Source organism: Pinus tabuliformis, chromosome 2_2 (assembly GCF_031772625.1).
Source record: "Pinus tabuliformis cultivar Carrire ecotype Pingquan chromosome 2_2, CPIR1, whole genome shotgun sequence".
NCBI classification, from domain to species: domain Eukaryota; kingdom Viridiplantae; phylum Streptophyta; class Pinopsida; order Pinales; family Pinaceae; genus Pinus; species Pinus tabuliformis.
The window spans coordinates 1,195,120,933-1,195,143,962 of record NC_142300.1 but is presented as its reverse complement, the minus strand read 5'-3'; the positions used below and the strand labels follow the sequence as shown (position 1 = coordinate 1,195,143,962).

At 39.1% G+C, this 23,030-nt stretch overlaps 1 protein-coding gene across 1 annotated transcript in view; it reads left to right on the top strand.

Moving 5' to 3' along the window:
- LOC149197781 (uncharacterized) overlaps positions 1-23,030 on the top strand; it is a 272,825-nt gene that overhangs the window by 178,281 nt on the left and 71,514 nt on the right. Inside the window, exons 5-9 of the mRNA XM_089405968.1 lie at positions 6,467-6,525; positions 6,723-6,817; positions 6,988-7,090; positions 7,234-7,328; positions 7,472-7,534. Of these exons, the coding sequence (XP_089262094.1) occupies positions 6,467-6,525; positions 6,723-6,817; positions 6,988-7,090; positions 7,234-7,328; positions 7,472-7,534 (415 nt within the window). The remainder of the gene's footprint in view (positions 1-6,466; positions 6,526-6,722; positions 6,818-6,987; positions 7,091-7,233; positions 7,329-7,471; positions 7,535-23,030) is intronic.

The window sequence follows — 23,030 nt, the reverse complement described above, 5'->3', positions numbered from 1 at the left end:
CTGAACCATGACACAACTGCCGAACCTAATCCGAAGCAACACCCTGAAGTGCTTTTCCTGTCAGAAGCACAACCTGCCCAATCTGAATCTGTGTAACCTGCCAACCTCACTCCATCTCCCCGCCTATAGTCCAGACCATAATCAACAGCCCCCTGCACGTAGCGAAGAATGTGCTTTGCAACTACCCAGTGCACCTTCCTGGGCTCAACCATGAATTGGCTAAGTGTGTTCATTGCAAAGCATATATCTAGCCTAGTGTTGACTAGATACATCAAGGACCCAATAAGCTGCCTATACAATGTGGGATCCACCAAACTAGAATCTAAAGCATGAAGCTTCTTCTAGTTGGTGATCATAGGTGTAGACATGGGTCTACAGCCTGCCATGTGAAATCTGTTCAACACATCCACAACATACTGCCCCTGCCCCTGCCCCAAAAAGATATGCCCCTCCTCCTGCCACACCTCAAGCCCCAAAAAGTAATGCATCAACCCAATGTCCTTCATCTCGAACTCCATAGCAAGATCCTCCTTGCAACCACTAATCAGTCTCTCTGCCCCAGTAATGAACAAGTCATCAACATACAACACAAGAATGAGCGGATCATCCCTACAACAATGTAGTATAGGTTCGGATCTGCATCACTCTTCGTGAAACCCATCTGCTGCAAGTAAGTATCAATCCTCGAATACCAAGCTCTCAGAGCTTGCTTAAGTTCGTAGAGTGCTCGCCTCAACCGACATACATGGGTCTCCCGCCCAAGTACCTCAAAGCCCTGTGGCTGCTCAACATATACCTCCTCCTCTATAACTTCGTTCAGAAATGCGGTCTTCACATCCATTTGATGGATTTGCCAACCCATTTTGCAGCAATAGAAATAAGGGACCGGATAGAAGTGTATTGAGCTAGGGAGCGAAGGTCTCATAATAGTCAACTCCCTCTATCTGTGATTTCTAAAGGGACCGGATAGAAGTGTGTCTAGCTACGGGAGCGAAGGTCTCATAATAGTCAACTCCCTCTATCTGTGAGAACCCTCTAGCCACAAACCTCACCTTGAACTTCTCAATGTTGCTATCTGCAGCATGCTTGATCTTGTAGAGCCACCTGGAAGTCACAACTAATTTGCCCTTAGGCCCAGGCACCGCTTCCCAGACATTGTTCTTAATGATAGAGGCATACTCCTCCACCATAGCCTCTCTCCATAACTCCTGGCTGGCAGCCTCCTCATAGCTAGTAGGCTCAGAGTCAACAATGCTGGTAGCCTTGGCTACATAATTGCAAAACTGCTCAGGTGGCACACTCTCCCTGTTCACCCTCTTCGGAGGACAACGAACTTCACTTCCTTCAAGGTGTCTTGAAGCCACTTGGGCCTCTTCTTCCCTGAAGAAGCTTCACCATAGGGAACCTCATCCTCTGCTCCCCATTCTGGTGAACTTGAAGGTCTGCCTATTGACCTTGGTGTGACTGTACCAGCACCTGTCTTCGAAGACCCTGTACTGGCGCCTGTGCCTGTGTTAGCTGAAGTGCCATGTGAACTCTATACTAGTGGACTCCCTAAAGAAGTGCTTGGTGAACTCGCCATTGGTGCCCCAGATGTCACTGACATTGAAGTACCTCATGTACCAGTCGATCCAGAACCGTGAGGTCCTGCTCCTTGTACTTGACCTCCCTGCTGAGGATAAGTCTGTGACTCTCTCTCATCATACTCCCTTGATCTTCGATAGGTCCTCTCCTCCTCAAACTTCACATCCCTCCTAATCACCACTCTTCGTTTAGAAGGAATGAAGATCCGATAGGCCTTCAAAGTCTCGCTGTAACCCATAAAGATACCTTTCTCTGCCATAGGTTCTAGCTTCGTCCTCTGCTCCTTGGGGATATAAGAATATGCAAGACATCCAAAGATACGAAGATGTGCCACATGAGGCTTCTCTCCAGTGAAAGCCTCCTTCAGAGTCATATTCCCCAATACTTTGTGAGGACTCATGTTCTGAAGATGAACAATAGTGATGCAAGCCTCAACTCATAAAAACAAAGGCAACCCTTGATCATGAATCATCGCTCTAGCAGCCCCAACAATAGCTTTGTTCTTCCTTTCAGACACCACATTCTGCTGGGGGTTGTAAGGAACCGTGAACTCTCTCCTAATGCCCTTCTGTGCACAGAATTTAGAAAACCCACCATCGGTGTACTCACCACCATTGTCTGACCTCAAGACCCAAATCTTCCTACCGGTCTGCTTTTCCACAAGAGCTTTGAAATCTTTAAAGCGACTGAAGACCTTACCCTTGGTCTTTAGGAAATATATTCAAGTCCTCCTAGAGTAGTCATCAATGAATATAACATAATACTCATAACCACCCAAAGACACATGAGACATACGGCCACTAACATCAGTATGAATCAAGTCTAGTATACCTGTAGATCTGCTGTTGCTCGCTGGGAATGGGAACTTGGTGTACTTGCCCAAAGCACACCCTCTGCAGACCTCATAATGCTCGACACTAAAATCAGGAACTCCAGTAGTGATCTCCCTCAGTACTCTCAAAGCTCCATGATGCATATGCGCCATCCTCTGGTGCCATAACTCACACAAGTCTCTATTGTTGGTGGTACTAGTGTGAGTGCTACCAGATGTGCTATGCACCAATGCTCCTGCCGACTGAAAACTGAACTTGTATAGTTTCCCAAAGCGGACTCCATTCACTTTGGCCGAAGTGATGGAAGCTCCCCTGGGATGCATCAATACTTGCCCTCCTGAGAAAGTGACATCAAACCCCTTCTCCTCCATAGAAGACACTAAAATCAAGTTCTTCTTCATCCCCGGAACATACAAAACATCCATGACCTTCAAAGGAGGCAAAGATTCCCTCTCAAAGGTCATAGTCCGTAGGGCCCACACCAACAACTCCCACAATGTAGTCATCTCCTAGTACAATCTCAATATCAAGTGCCCTCTCTGCAAGCTCTGAAAAGAACTCTCGTGCACTTGTCATATGGCGGGAAGCCCCGCTGTCTATGTACCACACATCGGATGATGTACTCCTACTAAATGTGGAAGTAATAAATGCAAAGTCCTGGTCAAACTGTGAAGCAAACTGCTCCACCTCTGCTGAAGCTGCAGTACCCTTCTTCCCCTTGTTCTTCCTCTCAGGACACGTAGCAGCATAGTGTCCCATCTTTTGACATGCCCAACATTTGACTTTGGATATATCCGTATCTTTCTTCTTCTTCTTCTCCTTTCCCTTAGCCCCATCTGATGAGGCCCCTTTCTTGGCCTTCCCTTTGTTCTTCCCCCTGGCTGTCAAGGCTACATCCTCCTCATCTGCTATCTTCACCCCACCACTGCTAGTCTTTCATATCTCATGCTGCACACAATCATCCCAAAATCTGTCCCAATTGGGAAGATTTTCCCTAGAGGTAACAACATCTCCAAAGACCTCCCAAGACTTAGGAAGCCCTGCTACAACTATCTTGACTAACTTTCTGGGTGCAACTGCCTCACCAATGACAATCAAATCATCACTTACTTGTTTGACCCTGCCAAGATAATGAACTACACTTTCAACCTTTGTCATCCTAACGTTCTTCAATTGTTCTTTGAGTGCAATCTTCCTGCTGTCAAGTCTCATTGGTACTTTGATAGAGAGTGGTTAGAGCTGTCCAAATCTGATATGCATATGTGTTTCCTCTCACCTGAGGAACCACATGATTCTTCAGACTGTCCATCAAAATCATTTTTGCTTTTACATTATTTTTTGTGAATTAAGCAAGTTCATCTGCAGGAGCAAGAGGTATAACCACTTGCCGCACTATGTCCCAAACTGCTGCCTCCTCAAACGATGTCTGAATTTTGTCCTTCCAAACAACATAGTTAGATATCCCATCCAGTTTGTCCTGTATCCTTAAGAACATGGCCATGACTGCTGTCCAAAATTTACAAAACCAAAAAATGGAGAAATGAACTTTCCAGCACACCTAGCTGTCCCAAAAGTTCAGTCTATGTGACATTTCACCTTGCTGTCCCAAAATATTAGTTTGTTGTCCAAAAATTCAGTTTGTTGTCCAAACCATTGTTTGCTGTCCCAAACTACTGTCTGCTGTTCAAACTTCAAACTGCAATTTTCAGCCTGTAGCTCTGATACCATGTTGAAATTTGATGACTAAAGAGAGGTTTCCGGCAATCCCAACCTAATTTTAATTCCACCTTATCACTCCCATTCAGTTAAATGCCCTTTCCCATAAACATACATTCAACATATAGAGTCCTGGAAATGAAATTTTCAGATTAAAACACATGAGACTGTCAAACACGCTGAAAATAAATATGGACATAACTAGACCAGAGACGCACAAAAAAATACACACAGATTTTTGGTCAACTTAGACCCAGGCAAAACCCCTTCAATCTTCTGTGGGGAAACCCTGTTAGAGAGCTCTTCAAATTTATTTATCTTTTAAGTTCAGGAAAAATACATTTGCAGACAAAACAAAACAACAAAATACAACTTGTCTCTTCAGCCCAAAACTCCTTGAAAACCATGCCCACTTTGCCTAGATTTTCGTGCCCACTTGAAGTTGAAATTATGTACTATACACTGTATGTATTTTTTTCATTTTTTTTCAAAAATTTCTCTCGAATGGCGTGCAGCTCACAACATTCAATGTTGTTCGTACTGTACCTTCTGTTGTCTTCTATGCCTTGATTTCCATGCCCAGCTTTGCCCAGAAATCACTCCTTCAGCTTGCTGCAACAAATTTCTCCTTCAGAACTTTTCTCTAACTCTCAGCCTCCTTTCTCCAATCTGCTCATGAAGAATGAATGCAATCTCTCTTTTCTTTTCCCCCTTTTGTTTCCCTAAATGACTTTTGGGCAACCCTAAGATCTAATGGCTCAGATTCATTTAGATCAAGGGATGAGAATAAATGTGCATTTAATTCTCACTTTCTATTTTTTAACTCACTCATTAAATAAAGTACCCACATTGTACTTTATGTCTAAAGTCACTTTTCACTTTATAATTTAACATTGACTTTATCACTTATAAAGTCACACTTAGGAAAATAATTATTTTGGACACTTTTCCCTAGGTAGAGACTAGCCCATGAACAGCCATTAGATTTGAACTAGGGCTCAATGGTATTCAGTATTCACATTTCCATAGATGATGCTGACAGTTTGTCTACCACACATAGATGTAGAGGACCATGAAAAAGCTGATTGAGCATAACTAGCAGCTCGAGCCTTGTTCCATTTCTTTCTTTGTTATGACAGTGTGGCTCTTTAATACTTAAAATTTAAATGATGATCAATGTGATTATATGATCTATCATTTGTATTTTCTTTTGATTTGGACATTGATTACAATGAAAAATACAATGATTTTCATATTCTGAATACAAATTTTCCAAATTGTGTAATTACCACTTGGATTATTGGATGTTGCTATTTGATTAATCTATTTTTAGTTTTTTAGTAATTTTTTTCAATTTTTGGAGCAGTGTCTCAGCAAGCGCCCCGACGTCCCCTGTGATGTGTCCTAAAATTTAATGGATTTCTCCACACATGCATGAGAAATATCCCCATGTCCCTCTATTCCCACATAACCAAACTTTGGTGGAACATTGTGAAAATGGTGGTATGGACGTTCATGCTGATGGTTGTTTGGGGTCTTTACTATTGGACATGGAAAACATTGTTGACATGGATGATTACAGTCGGTCTATTCTAGTCACATGCACACTTGGTGGAAAACAACAGCTACCTGGATAAATGTATAGACTTCCCACTATGATCAATTAGGACTTGCCTAAGGTTTGAAGTTTGATATAATATAGAATTGACTTACCTCTGTTTGCCACAAAGCAAGGGAATGCAAGTTCTAGCTAAGTTTGAGGGACGAGTCAGTCTTATTACCAGAATTTATTCTCTATGGTAAGGGACATTCATGCCCCTAACTCTATGGTGAAGGAGTCACATGCAAGCTATTTACTTATATAGATAGATCATGGAATAGTGTGGATCATGCCAGTCTGACTGTTAAAATAAGGATCTGGGAAATTTGGCTGGGAATAATGGTATCCTTAGAGGTTCAGGGAATGTCCAAATCAAACAATGCTAGATTTCATCGTGGCATACCCTAGTTGCTTCAGTAGGCATACATGCATTTTAATGGTGTAACTATTTCTTGCTTCTTTGTGCTTGTCTTTTTCGTGAGGGGAACAAGTCCTTGAGAGGAAAACTGCATTTTTTGCTGCAATTAAATAAATAAATATGTAGTCAAGCTCCTCCATAAAATCATGTTGCCTCTTGCTGCCTTTGTGAATGTTCAATGGGGGTATGGACAGCCATCTGCCTATCACATTCAGGAATCTTTATTGTTGTGCGAGTGTATTATGCATTGCAAAATAAAATATATAAAGTCGTAGTACTATGATCAAAGTTTAAAGACAGCAATTCTTGTTGCAGTTCCAGATGGTGAAACATGGAGCGAAGAAGATTTTGCAGAAGTTACTGCAGAGTTTCAGGTGGGATGGTGAGCATACTTGAAAGAAACTTTTAAGTTACTACCACTTTTATTTCTCAAACTTGATCTGGCCTTTCTATACAGATGACGAAAAATATTGTTTTGGATTGATTACTTTTTAAGGAGAACAGATAGTTTCTGTTCATACCAAAGTCTATTACATATGTTGATGTCTGTTCATAGTACAAACTGTTTCAGGAAATATTTTCAGGTCATACAAGCCCAATTGCTAGATGTCGTTTCTCAGCAGCAGGCACAAATGTTGCTAGTGCATCAGTTGATGGCACTGTTAGGTGATCGGAGCTATTATTAACATAAATTATGATTGTTCTAAGTTGCTTGAAAGTGCTTGTATATATTAAATTTAAACTTTGAAGCAGGCAGCCAAAATGCTGACGGCATATTTTTTATTTCCATGTTAACATCTTAGTTGTCTTTTTATTTTGTAATTGTAACTAAAAAGGATTTGGACATATGATCCCTCAACTCCAACATCCCGAAATGCAACAATCTATTGTGGAGCTGAAATCACGTCCCTTGACTGGGAGTACAAGTCAGACCGTTTGGTATGCTATTTAACAGGGCTTAAAGTATCTTCAATCTGTTGAGAAGAATATGGTTAAATTTGGTTTGATGACTTCTTATATATCTGTAATGAAAACACCATTAAACTGTTGCTTTGCTGACTTTAGGTTCTCCTTGACTGTAGTTGCTTATAGGCACAGCACAAGGTGGTATTAAGGCATGGAATGTAGATGCAAAACGAGTTGTTTGCGATCTTAGTACTGGAGCGGCATTTCCAAAGTAAGTTTAGCTTTAAATATTTGCTTGTCCACAGATAAGGTTCTGAGTTTGGTTTGAATTTGTCTTTGCTGTTCTACAAGATCTTTATACTACATCCCGTTGTACATTATATTTGATCTTCATTTTCTTAATTTGTATTGCAGTGTTTTAGACATAAAGTGCAGTCCCGTGGAACCTATCTTTGTTTCTGCAGCAGCTTCTAGAGGGTAATCTACTTCATTTTTTGCAAGTACAATGGAGGTAAAACAGGGAATACATTAAGAAAGAGGGAGACAAGTTTTGTGATGAATTAGTCTTTTGCTATACCTCTCTTCTTTTGGTCCATTACACTTTTCTTCTGTTTTTTTTTTCCATATGATTTTGTGTAAGCTTGCTTGGTTTAAGAGAGTTAAAGCTATCTTGAAATTTCATTTAAGAGTTCCCAACAGTCCATTATGTTAGGGTACACTTGGAAATCTCCATTAATTTTTCTTTAGCTGTCTATTTTGTCATTCTATGATCAAATTGAGGTAAATTATACCAAGTACTCATTTCACTGCATTTACAGCTTTGCAATATTCGTTATCATGTTGTGCTTGTGGCTATGCAAATTTTTATTTGCAACATTTGATTTTAACAGACTGAAAACCTTTATATGTAGTTAGAGCAAAAGTTTGGGTGATTATAGAACCAAGGCAAATCCATTGTGGGATAGGGTAAAATGTTGTATTTAAAATCAAGGTTGAGAATAGACCATGCTAATAGTGTTCCTTTCCTTTCCATCATACCTCCTTGGATCCCATTTATACAAGCCGTTGTGCTAGATCCCTAGGAAATTAATAGTACCCTCTCTATAAGATTTATTATTTCTTTGAAGAATTTTATTAAAAAAATTTACTCAACATATACACATCTTGCGCATGAGAGGCATAGACAAAACGTCCCCACTCCTGTAAATTTGTTTTATTTAAAGAAAAGATTTCTTTTTATATCAAATTAAAAATATGTCATTCCATTAGTGAGACTGTTGTCTGGCTAGACAATATTGCAGTTGACTCCCTTTCCAGCAAAGTTGCGGGGGAGCGCCCCCCCCCCCCTCGAACCCGCTCCCGAATCGTGCTCCGGGCGGGAGCGGCTCCAGAGCGCGCTCCCGAAAAAAAATTTGCGCTCCCTGCCATTTTCGGGAGCGCTGTAGGGAGCGGTCGCTCCGTCGCTCCCGGAGCGAAATTTTAAGCTCCGGGAGCGATCGCTCCCGATCGCTCCCGGGCATTAAAAAATCGCTCCGAGAGCGTTTCGGGCGGTGCCGGGAGCAATCCGGCGGAAAAAATATTCCGCGGACCTAAAAAAAAATTAAATTAAAAAAAAAAAATTGTTTTAAAAGCCCAATGGGCCTAAAAAAACTTCATTATCACTTCATTGAGTTGAGTTTGTTGGAGAGCAAGAGCAAAGGAGCAAGGAGAAGCGAGGAGCAAGTGCCGAGGAGCGAGGAGCAAGCCTGCAGAGGTAAGTAACTTAGTAATTTAGTTAGTTTAATTTAGTTAGGTAGTAATTTAGTTAATTTAATTTAGTTTATTTAGTTTAAAAATCATGAATTTAAATTAAATTAATAAATTAAATTAATTAATCCCAATAAATTAAATTAATTTGCAGATTCAAAATCCTACAAACATCAAACACCATGGACCTGGCTATATTTCTTGGCATTTTGCTCTTGTTGGTCCCTTTTATGCTTATTATGGTGCTGGAGAGTAGGAAACGGAGGGGCCAAACTGAAGAGGGGGATGAAGAAGCTGGAGAAAGTCGAATTGATGAAAACCCTGGTGAGGAGGAGCTGGAGGAGGGTGAACATGACCCTCAAAAAACTAAACAAGACCAAACCCCATTGTGGAAATATGTTAACAGGGCTGAAACAGGGAGAGGGGGTGGAACCATAGTTTTAAAATTCGGTCGTTTCAAAACCGAAACGGCCGAGTTGATCCGTTTTGTTGCCCTCAGGAGTGACTCGGTAGAAGAAACGGCTCGTTTGGCCGAGTCAGCCATGACTCGGCCGAGTCATTGAATGACTCGGCCGAGTCATGGCTGACTCGGCCAACTCGGCCGTTTCCATACTGACTCGGCCGAGTCACAAACAGCGGCCTGTAACCCCAGTAAAACAACGATTTAACAATTTTTTAATGATTTTTTAAGGTGTTTGCTGATTGGTTTGGACTCCAATGTGTTTTATGAATTAGTTAAATGTTATTTGGGGTCCATTTCCCCCTCCCAAACCCTATTTAACACACTCAAATGCTCTCTACTATTGATATGCTATTCAAATTTCATGGTAATGTTAAATTCTTAAAGTAAAAGTGACATTCTCCTTAATCTTCATTTTCATCATTTTACTTAAATTTTTAACATTACCATGAAATGACTCAGGATGTTTGAGAGTGGTTTCGGCCTCATTGGATTTCATATGGAGAAAGTAGAATTTTAGATTTCATTCAAATCCAACAGACTTATCAGTTTTTCAGGATTTCAGGATTGGAGGATTGCAATGTTTCCATTGAATGTTGTCATGTATTAGGGTATGGAACTCGTATTTAATCAAGAGCACCAATCCCTCTGTGTACCTTGATGTTAGTGACATTGGTTGTCGAACTCCTCGAGGATTTGCTCCCAAACCAGGAGCTTCTGGAAATGTTGCTCCCACTCCCGTTTTCGCTCTCGCTCCCCACTTTCGCTCCTGCTCCCAAGTAACACTGAGCCAGATGATGTTGGCAACTCTAGCAGTAGCCAGTAGTACTGGTCACAGACTTTTGTTGTAGAGGCCATTTATAGCCTCCTTGGTTATGTGTTTTTGTTTTGATCTCTATATCATCATCGTTATGTATTGGACAATGCACTAGGTTCCATTTTGATATAATGGATATATTCATGAGCCTACTTTGATCATATGTTGTGTTCTATCTATATTCTAATGCTGTGTGTTTGGAAACATGAATGAAAATCTTTAAAATTATGTGTTTTTATAAAAAATAAATATTTAATGTATTTTTTACAATGACCGAGTCATTGAAATCGAGCCGGCCGAGTCGATACCGAGTCAGAGTTGGAGTCGGAGTCGACCCTTGGCCGAGTCGGAGTCGGAGTCGGAGTTTTAAAACTATGGGTGGAACCACTAAATTTCATTGCCCCCATTGCAACACTGATTACATAGGTTCATACACCCGTGCTAGAAGACACCTCTGCGGGAAAAGGCCATGGGATGGAGACAAACAAATAGGAATCAAAACTTGTACAGCGGTGTCAGCAGCGGATAGAGCCAAATACATAAGGGAAGAGGAGGAAGCCCAATACAAATCAAAAAAATCAAGGGTTTCTTTGAACCAAGCTCACAATCACAAAGAACTCCTTCAACATCCTCCCAAGGCAGTGGATATGGAGGCACAGGGTCATCATCTTTAAGGCGTAGAACCATATCAGATTTCCTTGATGAGGGGTGTAGGAATGATGTAGATTCAAAGGTTTACAGGTTTCTCTATGCATGTGGGATACGATTCAATGTTCTTCGCTCACCTTATTGGCACGAAATGGTTTTTGCCATAAATGATGCCCCTAAAGGATACAAGAGCCCTGGGTATGACAAGGCAAGAACCGTTGGCCTTGATCATGAAAAAGCAAAAATATCACATTCTTTGAATAGAATGACAAGTTCTTGGACTGACCATGGGGTGTCCATTGTATCTGATGGATGGACAAATGTAAAAGGAAAGCCATTGATAAGTGTTCTTGCTGTGTCTGTTAGTGGTCCCATCTTTCTAACTGCACATGATTACTCAGACAAGTTCAAGACCACCATCAACATTGCAGAAGCATTACTTGAAACAATTGACCGTATTGGGCCATACAATGTCATCCAAGTCATCACTGATAATGCTCCTAATTGTAAGGTAGCGGGAGCAATTATTGAGGATAAATACCCCAACATATTTTGGTCTGGATGTTTGGTTCACACATTGAACCTTCTGTTGCATGATATTTTCAAGAGCAAAAATGAACAATACCAATGGATTGGTGATTTTTACAAGAAAGGCAAACAAATGATCAAATTTATTACAAATCATAGCAATACCCATGGCCTTTTCCGCAGTCACTCAAGATTGGAGTTGTTGAAGATTGCGAAGACCAGATTTGGTAGCTATTACCTCACCTTCAGGCGCCTTTTGAAGGTAAGAGAGTCATTGGCTAGCATGGTATCAAGTCCACATTGGCAGGTATTAAAGGAAAGGGCTACAAATGCAGCTGACAGGGGAGGTTTTGAAATGGTGGAGGAGGCCGCTCTTGATGGTCAGTTTTGGACAAGTGTGAGGCAAGTATTGGATTTCACCAAGCCCATTTATCACATGATTCGGTTTGCAGATACAGACAAACCAGTGATTGGCGAGGTGTATGAGCAGATGGATACCATGTTGGGGGAAATAAAAGATATTGTTCATAACAGAGATCCCGACTTGTACAAACTGATTCACGATTGTGTGTGTGAACGGTGGAATAGACTTAATCTTCCACTACATTGCTTGGCGTATATCCTTACGCCAAAATACTACTCTACATCTTGGTTGGGCCAACTTGCAGCAGGGGGTGGGGTTAGGACCAAACCCCATTTAGATCCAGAGGTAACTAGAGGATATTTGGAAGCATTAGAAAAGTTGGTACCTGACAGGGAGGAATGTGCAGCTGTGCGCTTTGAAATAGGCAGATACTTCAGTGGCACTGGTTTGTATGGTAACTTCCATGCAATGGACGATAGAGATAGATTTGATACTCTCACATGGTGGGAAACATATGGCGGCCAGGGACTTTTGCCAAAATTGGCAAAAAAGTTCTTTCACAGGTTGTAAATACTTCTTCTGCAGAGAGGTGTTGGAGCACCTACAGCTACATAATGTGAAAAGAAACAGACTCAATGAAAACCGAGCAGAAAGCTTGGTTTATGTGCACTACAACTTGAGGTTGTTGAGTCATTACTGTGATCGGGCTTATGAGGATCCCACATACAAAATTTGGGACAATCACCCAGAGGATGACAATTTGGAGGATGGCATTGTACATATTGAAGAATTGGAAGAGGAACTTGTAAGGGATGAAGATGAAGCAGCTGCAGCAGCCATGCCACCTCCACCTCCACCTCCACCATCCAGTAGCAGTGCTCGAGGTCCGAGTCTTGTTCCTTTGCTGTCGCCACCTCCATCTACACCCTCACGTGGAGGTTCTAGTTCTGGTCGTCGGTCTGTGTGGGAGACTTCTAGAAGACCACCACGACCTGCTTATACTCCTGGAGACTCTCGTGGCAAGGGCCACATGTAGATTTACAATTTTCTTGTCCTTTTTCGTTTCTATTAGACTTCAGTTTTCATAACTGTTGAGTTTTGAGTCCTTGACTCTTGACTCTTTCATATCATAATGATATTTTTTGTCAACAATATATCACTGTGACAATGAAAATTTGAAGTTTGAAGTTGGGCCTTGGCAATTATAACTCATTGGTAATGATTGTGAATTATGAATATGATGCTTCGTGAAAGACTAAAGTTGTTTCATTTCATTTCATTATTCATGTTTATTTTTATAAATTTATAACATTTCATATCATGTTAACAGTTAGAAGTTGGGACTTAGAAATATCTTAGATATTACTTCTTGTAATGGTTAAACTTAGCTTACAAGTACAACTTTGGTGATCAATGATGATAAATGTTATTGAATTTTCAATTTTGAAAGCTTGAAGTTGAAACTTTAAGATTGAATTTGATGAATCATGATTCATGAGACTCAATATGTTGCAGTTGTAATATGTATTTTACTAACTTGTGGACATGGTTGATGACGATTATAATTTCTAGATGATTGATGTGATATGTTTCAATGATCAATCTATGTTTTTTTTATGTTTTTTATGTCTAATTCATCATTCTACATGTTTTTGTTGACATATATGTATAAAAAATTAAAAATTATATATATTTTTAAAAAATCGCTCCCGGATTCGCTCCCAAACCGGGAGCTTCTGAAAATGGTCGCTCCCGCTCCCGTTTTCGCTCCCGCTCCCGCTCCCAAGCAACATGTTCCAACATAAGTGAGCGAAGCCAATGTTCCTCTCTTAGCACCTATTCACATAGAATCTATATTATTTTATATATGATCATTACGTGTCACTAAGGCATCCTTAAATGAAACCAACTCTCCAAGGAAAAGATTGATGCCATTAAAAGTAGCTCTGCACCTCTTCTAAAGGAAGGGAACCCCTATTAATCAGAGAGTACATCAAATTTTTTGCTATGGTATTTGAGTTTCCACAAGTCTCCTAAAATTGTCACTTTCCCACTACGATGCCTCAATAACAAAGTTGCATTCTCTTGAGCGCTCTATTCACATTGAGTTGAAACAACTATAGAACAGCAAAACGCATGCTTTAATGTTCCTTCCTTTTGGAAAAAATTGTTTGGAGCCCATTAGTTGTCCCTGACATATGAAGTTTGTATTGAGGATGCAATCTATTAAAATTTTCACAGAACAGACAAGTCTACTCTGAACCACAGACAATTCTACTTTGAACCATGCTAGAATTTCCTTTGCTTAAATTTCTATGCATTGATACCACACAAAAACACACAAATGCCAAGTTGCACAAAACGCCGAAACATATGGAGGTTTCCAAAATGGGTACGGCTGGAAACACAACCCTCGAAAAATGGAAACATCGGCCGAAACGTCATATATATGTATGTATGTAATTTTTTTTACAATTAAGTTAATAATGCATTATCTTGCAAGGAAAAAAGAATGAGACACATAAATGACATTTTAGAAGGAAAACCCAGTCTACATTAATTCTCATAGATGATTAAATGATTCAAAATCCAGAATTATCCTTTATAGCTGAGGTTGTACATCCAAGATTCAAAAATCAGCCTTTATACGTGAGGCTTTACATACAAAATCAGCCTTTATACGTGGCTATATGTGCTGAAAATGAAATAAAACATGAGCTAATGAACAATTACATATCTTATAATCCACATCCTCATCTTCATTGGCAAAAATAGAACAAAGTGCTTTTTTAGCAAAACTAGAGTGTGGTTTGATTAATGATAAATTAGTTTGTGGAGTGATTAGAAATAAAATTTAGAGGTAGAGTAAGTCTTTTTTGGCCATAGAAGGGCCCCACACCCTTCTTGGGTGCTTGAGTGAGCCCCTAGAACCAAAAAAATCACAAATTTGGGTCGAAACGGGGCATATTTGGCTGAAATGCCGCTGAAACGTTTCGATAGTGTTTCGGCGGCGTTTCAGCGTTTTGGGGCATTTCGGGTGTCGATACGCCAGCTTGGGGGCCGTTTCCTATAGCATAGCACAAATGCCATTAATAGTTACAAGAGAATGTAGACAAATACACTAGAGATGTAGAATTGTAAACACAACACATTAATACAAATTTAAACCAAATATTACTGAATACAATCTCACAACATGACAAAGGCTATAATTTGTGACCCTAAGGCCCCATACAAGACTTTATGTCTCATCGACCCCTTTCACATAATTGTATGATTCACAAGCCTCTAACATTATGTATGGCTCTAAGGCCCTCACAAATTCTTTCTATAATTCTTCCACAAAAGTACTCATCCTCATTTGCTATGTGGAGATTACATAGATTTTTATTCTCGAGTATAGTGTTTCTGGTTTGATGTGTTCCTCTCCAACTTTTCATTCTCAATTGCAATTCCAAGTTCCCGTTCTTTTGTTCGTTATGATGGTGGTTGTGGTTGGCAACACAATTTGCCTTTGGATTTTATGGGTGTGTGCTAGTACTTTGTGTGATTAATTTTGACTCTCAACTTTTTATTATTTCATCTTTATGGTATCTCCCAATTGACACTATGATAGTTTGGTTGCACTATTCTAATCATCAAATTGGATGGGCTAGTATGTTAAAAAATTATCGAATCTCCTTCCATCGGATATTGGCACTTCAACATTTCCTTAATCCTTGTGTTCTTCACAATTGTTGATGTCAATATGCTCGTACACACCATACTTAGTTAAGCTCCCTCATTTTGGGATTTTGCTACTTCTTGAGTTCCATTTAAACTTTTCACATTCTATAATGTTTGCACTTTCAAACCATGACCCCCTTTAGGAGTTCCTATCACTCCGTTCATATACAACCCTTGCAAGATGGCAACATCGTCATCCCATATGATATGTCTTTGCAGTTGATCATTGCGGTTTGCAACTATCCTTCACAACCAATCTATATTATCAATGTTAAATTTTTGTTCATTTAATATAAGCAACATTTTTTCTAAAAAAATCTAGCCTTTGTGGGTCAAGTGACCTCCACATTCACACTATCTCATCATCACGTTTGCAAGCTCCTGTGAGTCCACAAACAATTTTTGCAAGTTCATGACCATTTGTATTTGGGACTCAACTTTGATTCTACATCAACATTTTGCTTTTGATGCTTTAACTTTTGGATGAATTTTTCATGTTGTGGATGTTGATGTGCTAATAAGCACAATCTTTGGCATTTCATCACTTAGGATTTCGATGCAAAGTTTTCATGCTTTGGCAACCTTACATTTAGCCAAATTCATCTTCCATTTTCAATTATTTCTAGTACTTCTCCTTACGTAATTAAAAAAACTTTCTCAACAACAAGCAAACAAAGGGTGTCGACTTCAACAGTAAATGCACCCATTTACAATGGAATTTAGTTGGTAAAATTACAAAAGAACTATTTGCAAGTTACCAATATTCTTGAGGATTGAATGGTGCCCAATGATAGGAAGCAGATCCTTCCAATCACACATCTACTCAAGAGAAGGATAAGCCTAAAACTGTTTGAAATCATTAAAGAAATTTTGAGGTCTAAAATGGGCCTCCTAGGGAATAATATAAAATAATAATGGAAATAATAAAATAAAATTAGAAAATACATCATCAAATTTTAGAGGGAAAAGGGAAAAAACTACTTTTTCAACTCGTATTTTCAACTTATCTCCCTATGATCTTACTCAAATATCGAGCGGGAGCACTCGTTGGATGCGGAATTTAATTCCTCATCCAAGGAGTACCCATGTTGCATATGTATTTCTCATTAGTTGCGTAGCAGGGCCCATCGAAAGTATGCAACATGGGTACTCCTTGGATGAGGAATTAAATTCCGCACCCAACGAGTGCTCCCGCTCGATATTTGAGTAAGACCGTAATGTATTTCTCATTATTTGCGTAGCAGGGCCCATCGAAAGTATGCAACATGGGTACTCCTTGGATGAGGAATTAAATTCCGCATCCAACGAGTGCTCCCGCTCGATATTTGAGTAAGACCATAGGGAGATAAGTTGAAAATAGAAGTTGAAAAGGTAGCTTTTTTGTTTTTTATTTTTTAATCTTTTTTACTTTTTTACTCCAAAAATGGTGAATCATTCCCCATGGTTGACATCACCATCTTGAATCCTATTGTTTGTTATAAAGTTGATTTTTGTTTTACATTTTTGTTTTGAGGCCCATTTTAGACCTCAAAATTTCTTTAATGGAAACCGCGTTTGAATATAAGTAGGTCAGGAAGCGTTAAAGTCAGGAGTAAAGATAAGATTGGATCATATCCACAAGGCTGCTCACCTCTCAGGCCCATCAACTCAAGCTCATGGTTAGACATGGTCTCTCAAACTTTCGAATGAGACATTGATCATTTAAATACAATAAGATCCAAAAACAACGACACTTATTCTCCAACGAGCAATGTTTGTTTTCAACTTGGAAGCGAAGTTGGTACAAGAAACTATAATGTAACACTAGGGTTTGGAATGCTAGATGCCAACTACTTTCATGCTGTGTAAGGACTAAAGAAAAAGAAGTCTCTCCAGATTTCTTAAAGAATAGTAATAATAATGGGCTCTGATTATCATTGAATTCTTGCCCAATTCATATCTAGAGAGCCCTGCATTGTCTGCAATCTATTGGGTACCCAATGCCCCTTCACTCTTTCAACTCAGCTCTGCTCATACAATTTCCAATAACAAACGAAGAAGAGAAGATTTGCCTCTATGACAATCAATAATACATACTCCAATGTTGGCAAATTGAAAACCCCTTTTTTTTCTCTGCAGGTGCCACTCAATTAAATCAAAGTATGTTGCATGATCGAGATTCTCATTTGAAGAGCTAGGCAAGTTTAGAGTCAGGATTCTAATGTTCAGATGTCTACAAGCAAAAAGTTGATCAAGCCACCTGATTAAGAGCTTGAATACTTCAGGACCTGCTTGATTCTAGAGCTGAACTCACCAATCTTCTCTTTTCAGCTAGCGAGCACTCTTTTCATGACCTACTTGAAAAGCCTATAAGCACCCTGAAGGAGCAACTTGTTTCTATTACACCAACTTTGGAACAATATTGGCCGCAAAAGGAGGAGAGGATCAAGCAAATTTTGGATGTGCTAGTACAAATTTAGAGGATTTGTGGAGAATTTTGTGAAAAATTGTAGCTCAATGAATCTACAACAACACTAAAAATTGATGATCAAGACCTAAGGATTAAGGGTTCCTTCAATCCATGCACTGAGCCAAGAGACGAGAATTAAAATCGGCATATAATTAACATCGCAGATCAACGAGTTCCATGCTCATGATTTTTCTATTTTTAGGGTTGGGCACATTCCCAAGTTGATCCTTGGGATATATGTCTTGGTTATCATCCATGGGCCAACCAAATCTAGAAAACCCAACTATCACACATTAATTAAAAGGCACATATACTCTTTCGAAATCTCACTATGAGTTGAGGCATTTTTGCAAGCCACGGAGAGAAAAAGAAATAACCGTGAACGAGGCTTTATAGGAAAGTTCAAATGTATGTGTGGAAAGAAGTAATGCTGAACACACAATATGGGGGTGTTATACAAGTGGTTTTGACACAAAAATTGGTACCATGCAGGAATGTCAGCCCAGACGCAAAGAATGGCAGAGATAAAAATAGCAGAAGGTTGTTATGGGGTTGAATGAGCATCTTGGGGAATGTTTTGTTAGAGCTTTCAAGTCAAAATGGCAAATCTAATGGGCAGAGTGATCAGGGGCATTTATGAGCTCTAATACCACTATAGGAAACACTCATGAAAATAGACAACAGATTAGATGAGCATGAGATGCTTTTCTTATTCATATGATACACATAAATGAAATTTCACTGAGCCTTGGTTTTCATCTTCCATGCTTTAATAAGTCAATTTCTTTTACAATACAATTTCTTTTTCTTTCTTTTCATCAAATATAATTATGAAGACTGACACTAGTTACATTCTTCAAGACTCTCTCTTTATTAGGGAGGTATTCATAATTTCATACATATATAGGTACATGGAAGATCTCAAAATGATATGAACTATGAAGAGTCATAACACACGCAGTGCTACAGATTAGATACCTGACCAGGGTACTCTAATTGGGTGGGACTAAGATGTACTCAAGCTTTAGCCACTCTAGGTACCATCAGGCTTTTAAGCTCTAACACCAACCCATGGATTTAGGTGTGTATCCAAGGTCAAAACTCCAAGACCAACGCCACACTCCCTAATTCAGGATCTAGACATCAACACATAGGCCAACCAAATGTCCTCCCAAGCATCTTGTTGCCACAAGATGCTTCATCTCTCCTTATCAATTAAACTAGATATATCCACCAAACCAGACATGCTTCAAACATTCAACCTTGTTATGGAGAGGTGCACAAACACAACCCCAATTAGTAATAAACCTTCAAGTATATATACAAGTAGACACAAACCTTCAGGGTCCTCAATCATTCTGATGCTACTTATATCATCATCAAGTTATCCAAATACAACTTGTCGAAAGCTTTCTTCTTCTTTCACTTCTTCAGTAGCACCAAATACAACCTCAGTACTTTTCAAGTCTTTTGTTTGCAAATCCATCTATAGTACTTTCATTCATTCTTTCTTCAAGGTATTTACTTATGATTGTCATAATATGCCCTCCCTCTTAACTGGGGAGATATACACTTTCTTCTATCCAAGCTCCCTCTCAACTTAGGGAGATCAACAACTACCTTCTTTTATAACATCGGAGAAACTTCAACCTTTCAAGGCTTCATTCTTTCTCATGGCATCAAGGTCATCTTGATCATTATCATTCTTGTAGCTTCCTTCATCATGCTCATCATTATTATCATCTTTAATTATGAACATCTTCAATATTTTGAAGATTATGTACCTGCAAAACTTTAATAGCAAGTACAACCAAATACAAATATACAGAAGCATGAAGTCAACTATATCAAAATCATGTCATTACAATGGAAGCATCAAAACATTCAAGCTTTAGACATCAAATACCTAAACCTAGTTAGGTTCATAATTAGCAAGGGTCACATCTTTTATATACTAGACTTCAACATCTTGCTAGGGTTTTGTCATAAACCTTAGACTCCATCTTCGAGACATAAAGCCTTAGATATCAGTAACTCAATCAAAAATATCAATCCAATCATAGTACTGTACATCTAAGGTTTCCACAATTTCATGGCAAATTCTATTAGGGTTTGGTTATATACCCTAGATTTCAAAAACTAAATCAACATTTCAACTCTAGGGTTCCATTATTATTTCTAGAAACTTAGATCAGTTTCATACTAGGGTTTTATCGTAAACCCTAGATACAAACATCAAACTCCAAACTTAGATATACAACAAATTTTGGCCAGGCTAAGGTTTCAATCATGTGAAAGCTCATACACCCAAGATTTCATAGCAAGGGTTTTGTCATAACCCTAATTCACCAAACCCTAAAAACTAGGGTTTTATCATATAATTTAAACATCAACAACAAACCCTAAAAGGTTAGGGTTTAACAAACCATAAACATCAAGAGAGTAAGATTTCATTATTGGTTCTAGACTTGATCACCAAACCCTAAGTAGACTAGGGTTCATCATTAGCATACCCCAAGCATTGAAAGGCTAGGGTTTTATAATGAACTCTAAAGATTAGGGTTTCACCAAAATGAGCAAACTGCAGGAGATAGTGTGATAAGGGTAGAATCAATCTAAAGATTAATTACCCGAACAAGATTCCTTATGATTCAAAATTCTAGACATGAAAGAGTTAGTAATATAGAACAAATTTCAAAATGATCACACCTTGAAGAAGAACATACCTTGAGTTACTCCTTTTACAAACTTGGTAAGTTTTCCTTAATGAAGGTCTCCCTCTGAAATATGATAGCATCTTAATAGTTCATCTCCTTATTTGTCAACTTGTGCTTTAAGGATTTGATTTACCAAGTCACCATTCTTAATATATACCTACAATATTTCTTGACTAATACAACCAAGCAAAAACATGCGATACCAAAAAACATGATGGCAATTTGTCAATGTAGGGTTTGTATGGAAACTAAGAAGATGGACTCCTAGGGTCTTCAAATACAAATCTTAGCTTTTGGAATCGTCACATCCATCCATACCCTAAACTACACACAAGCCTTAGAAATCAGGAAATAATGTTTTTACGAGGGAGCAAGTTAGAGTTAGGATTTCAAATGACTAGCGTTTATCCACAAGCCATCTGGGATTTTCAATCTTAGATATCAATATCAATATCTACAACTGATAACAAACCCTAGAACCATGTAATTAATTAACATTAGAATATCTTAACAAATGAATATACAATACATGCCTCACAATTACGTACCTCCATCCTTCATGATCATAGAGGTTGCTACAAGTCTTGCTCCAGGATGTCATAATCTTCAAAAGCAAAGACTTCCCATGATGTGAAAAGCACAAGTTACTTGCACATGTACTATTGCCTTGAACCAAGATGTTGTATGCTTGTTTCATATGAGTCGAACAATACTGCTTCTCCATTGCTAGATGCCAAATAAACCCTCTTCTCTCTCACTCGATGTGATCTCTAATGTGTTCTTCATCCATTCATTCCAACAATTTATAATTTCTGTCATAACCCTATTTCCTCCTTGAGATCTTCAAAGAAAAGATCAAAGGCCAAAATTTGATCTTATCACTTTCCTTGATTTTGTTAAATGAAAATATTAATTTCCAAGGTTAGAAACTTTAGAAATCTGAGTTACAAAGCCAATAATAACTTGGGAAGAATTAAAAATTGCCAAAATAAATAAATTTTCAAGATATCTTCTACAAGCCTGGATGCAAGGCCTATGCAAAGACACCTATATAAGCTACAATTTTAATATTTAGTAGTAGGTAGTTAGAGTAGGATTGTGTGACTTGCATTCTTGTTCTTGCATCCTTCTTTGATTGTCTCTTTGCTAGTTTGCTTGCATATTAGTTAAATTGTATGATTTATTTTAGCTAACACTTTGTATTATTATTATTTTCCTATATTGCATGGTTGACGATCAACACCCTGCTTAGTTGCTATCAACAAGATGTTATGAGCATACGGGTAACAGGTCTATGAGTGTTAAGGATAGTTGGGATTCTTGAGCACTTTTCATTTGAGCACATGGATCATGCGCTCTATGGTGAATAGATGTCCCTAAGTTGGAACCAGATGTTACAACCAACCAACAAGCAACCCTATGATGGCCCATAAATAACTTTACATTAGAGCTCTTCACTTATGCTCTGATCAGTGTTCTCTCCCAGGTAGCATACTTCTTGAAGGAAAGTGGGTCATCTATCAGAAGGTACATTAACCATTTTTGTAACAATGTGCTTTCATTTAATGTTTGAGGCATACTGATATGGATTACATGCCAAGCTGGAAGATTGACCACTCTTGATTGTACCCTTGTTCCCATGCTTCACCTGAGAGGTTATCCGTTACCCCTAGTCTAGTGTGACCTCCCTTGAGGTCCTTCCTTTAGGAGGGGAACTAATAGGAGGCTTTAATTAAAGTAGTGAACCTAAGGTACTTCATACTTACCACACTCCATCCTTCGCCTATTATCCACATCCAATTTCGGTTGATTGTCATTTGCCACTGAGACTGGCACCTTATATCCTCATCATTGAGTCAGGGCCCAAAAATTTTACCCTAATATGATGATGCATGATAGAAGCATACGAAGCCACAACTAAAGGAAAGAGAAATGCAAAAGAAGGTTGGGACATGGGAAGCATGTTGCCAAAAGCCTAGCATGAGCTCTTGTTAAAATTGGCAACTAGGGCCAAAATCCATGTGGGTCATCTTATTGATGGAAGCTGATATTTTTCTTGGATCCCTCTCATCGAGAGGTGTAGGATTGATCTAAAGATCATCCGATTCCGATAAGTATTCATGGAGATATGAATTTATTTGTGTTATGGGACAATTCGTCAAGGTCGGCCAGCGACCAAATAAACCCCACTTGTGCTCAACGTTTTAGTATAAATAGAGGTGGCCTTCAAGTCATTTCAACACACTTGGGATCTCTTTCTCTCTACTTGTCTTTGGGTTTTAGTAGGAGGAGAGATCCTAAGGGATAACGCTGCCCTAATCTAGAGGGCAGAAGCCGGAACTGCCGGGAAAAGCCGAAAAAGCTGGAACTGCCGGAATTGCCGGAACTATCGGGAAAAGTTGGAATTGCTGGAGCTGCCGGGAATTGCAAGAACTGCCGGGAAAAGCTGGAATTGCCGGAAAAAGTTAGAATTGTCAGAACTGTCGGGAATAGCTGGAACTGCCAGAACTGCTGGGAA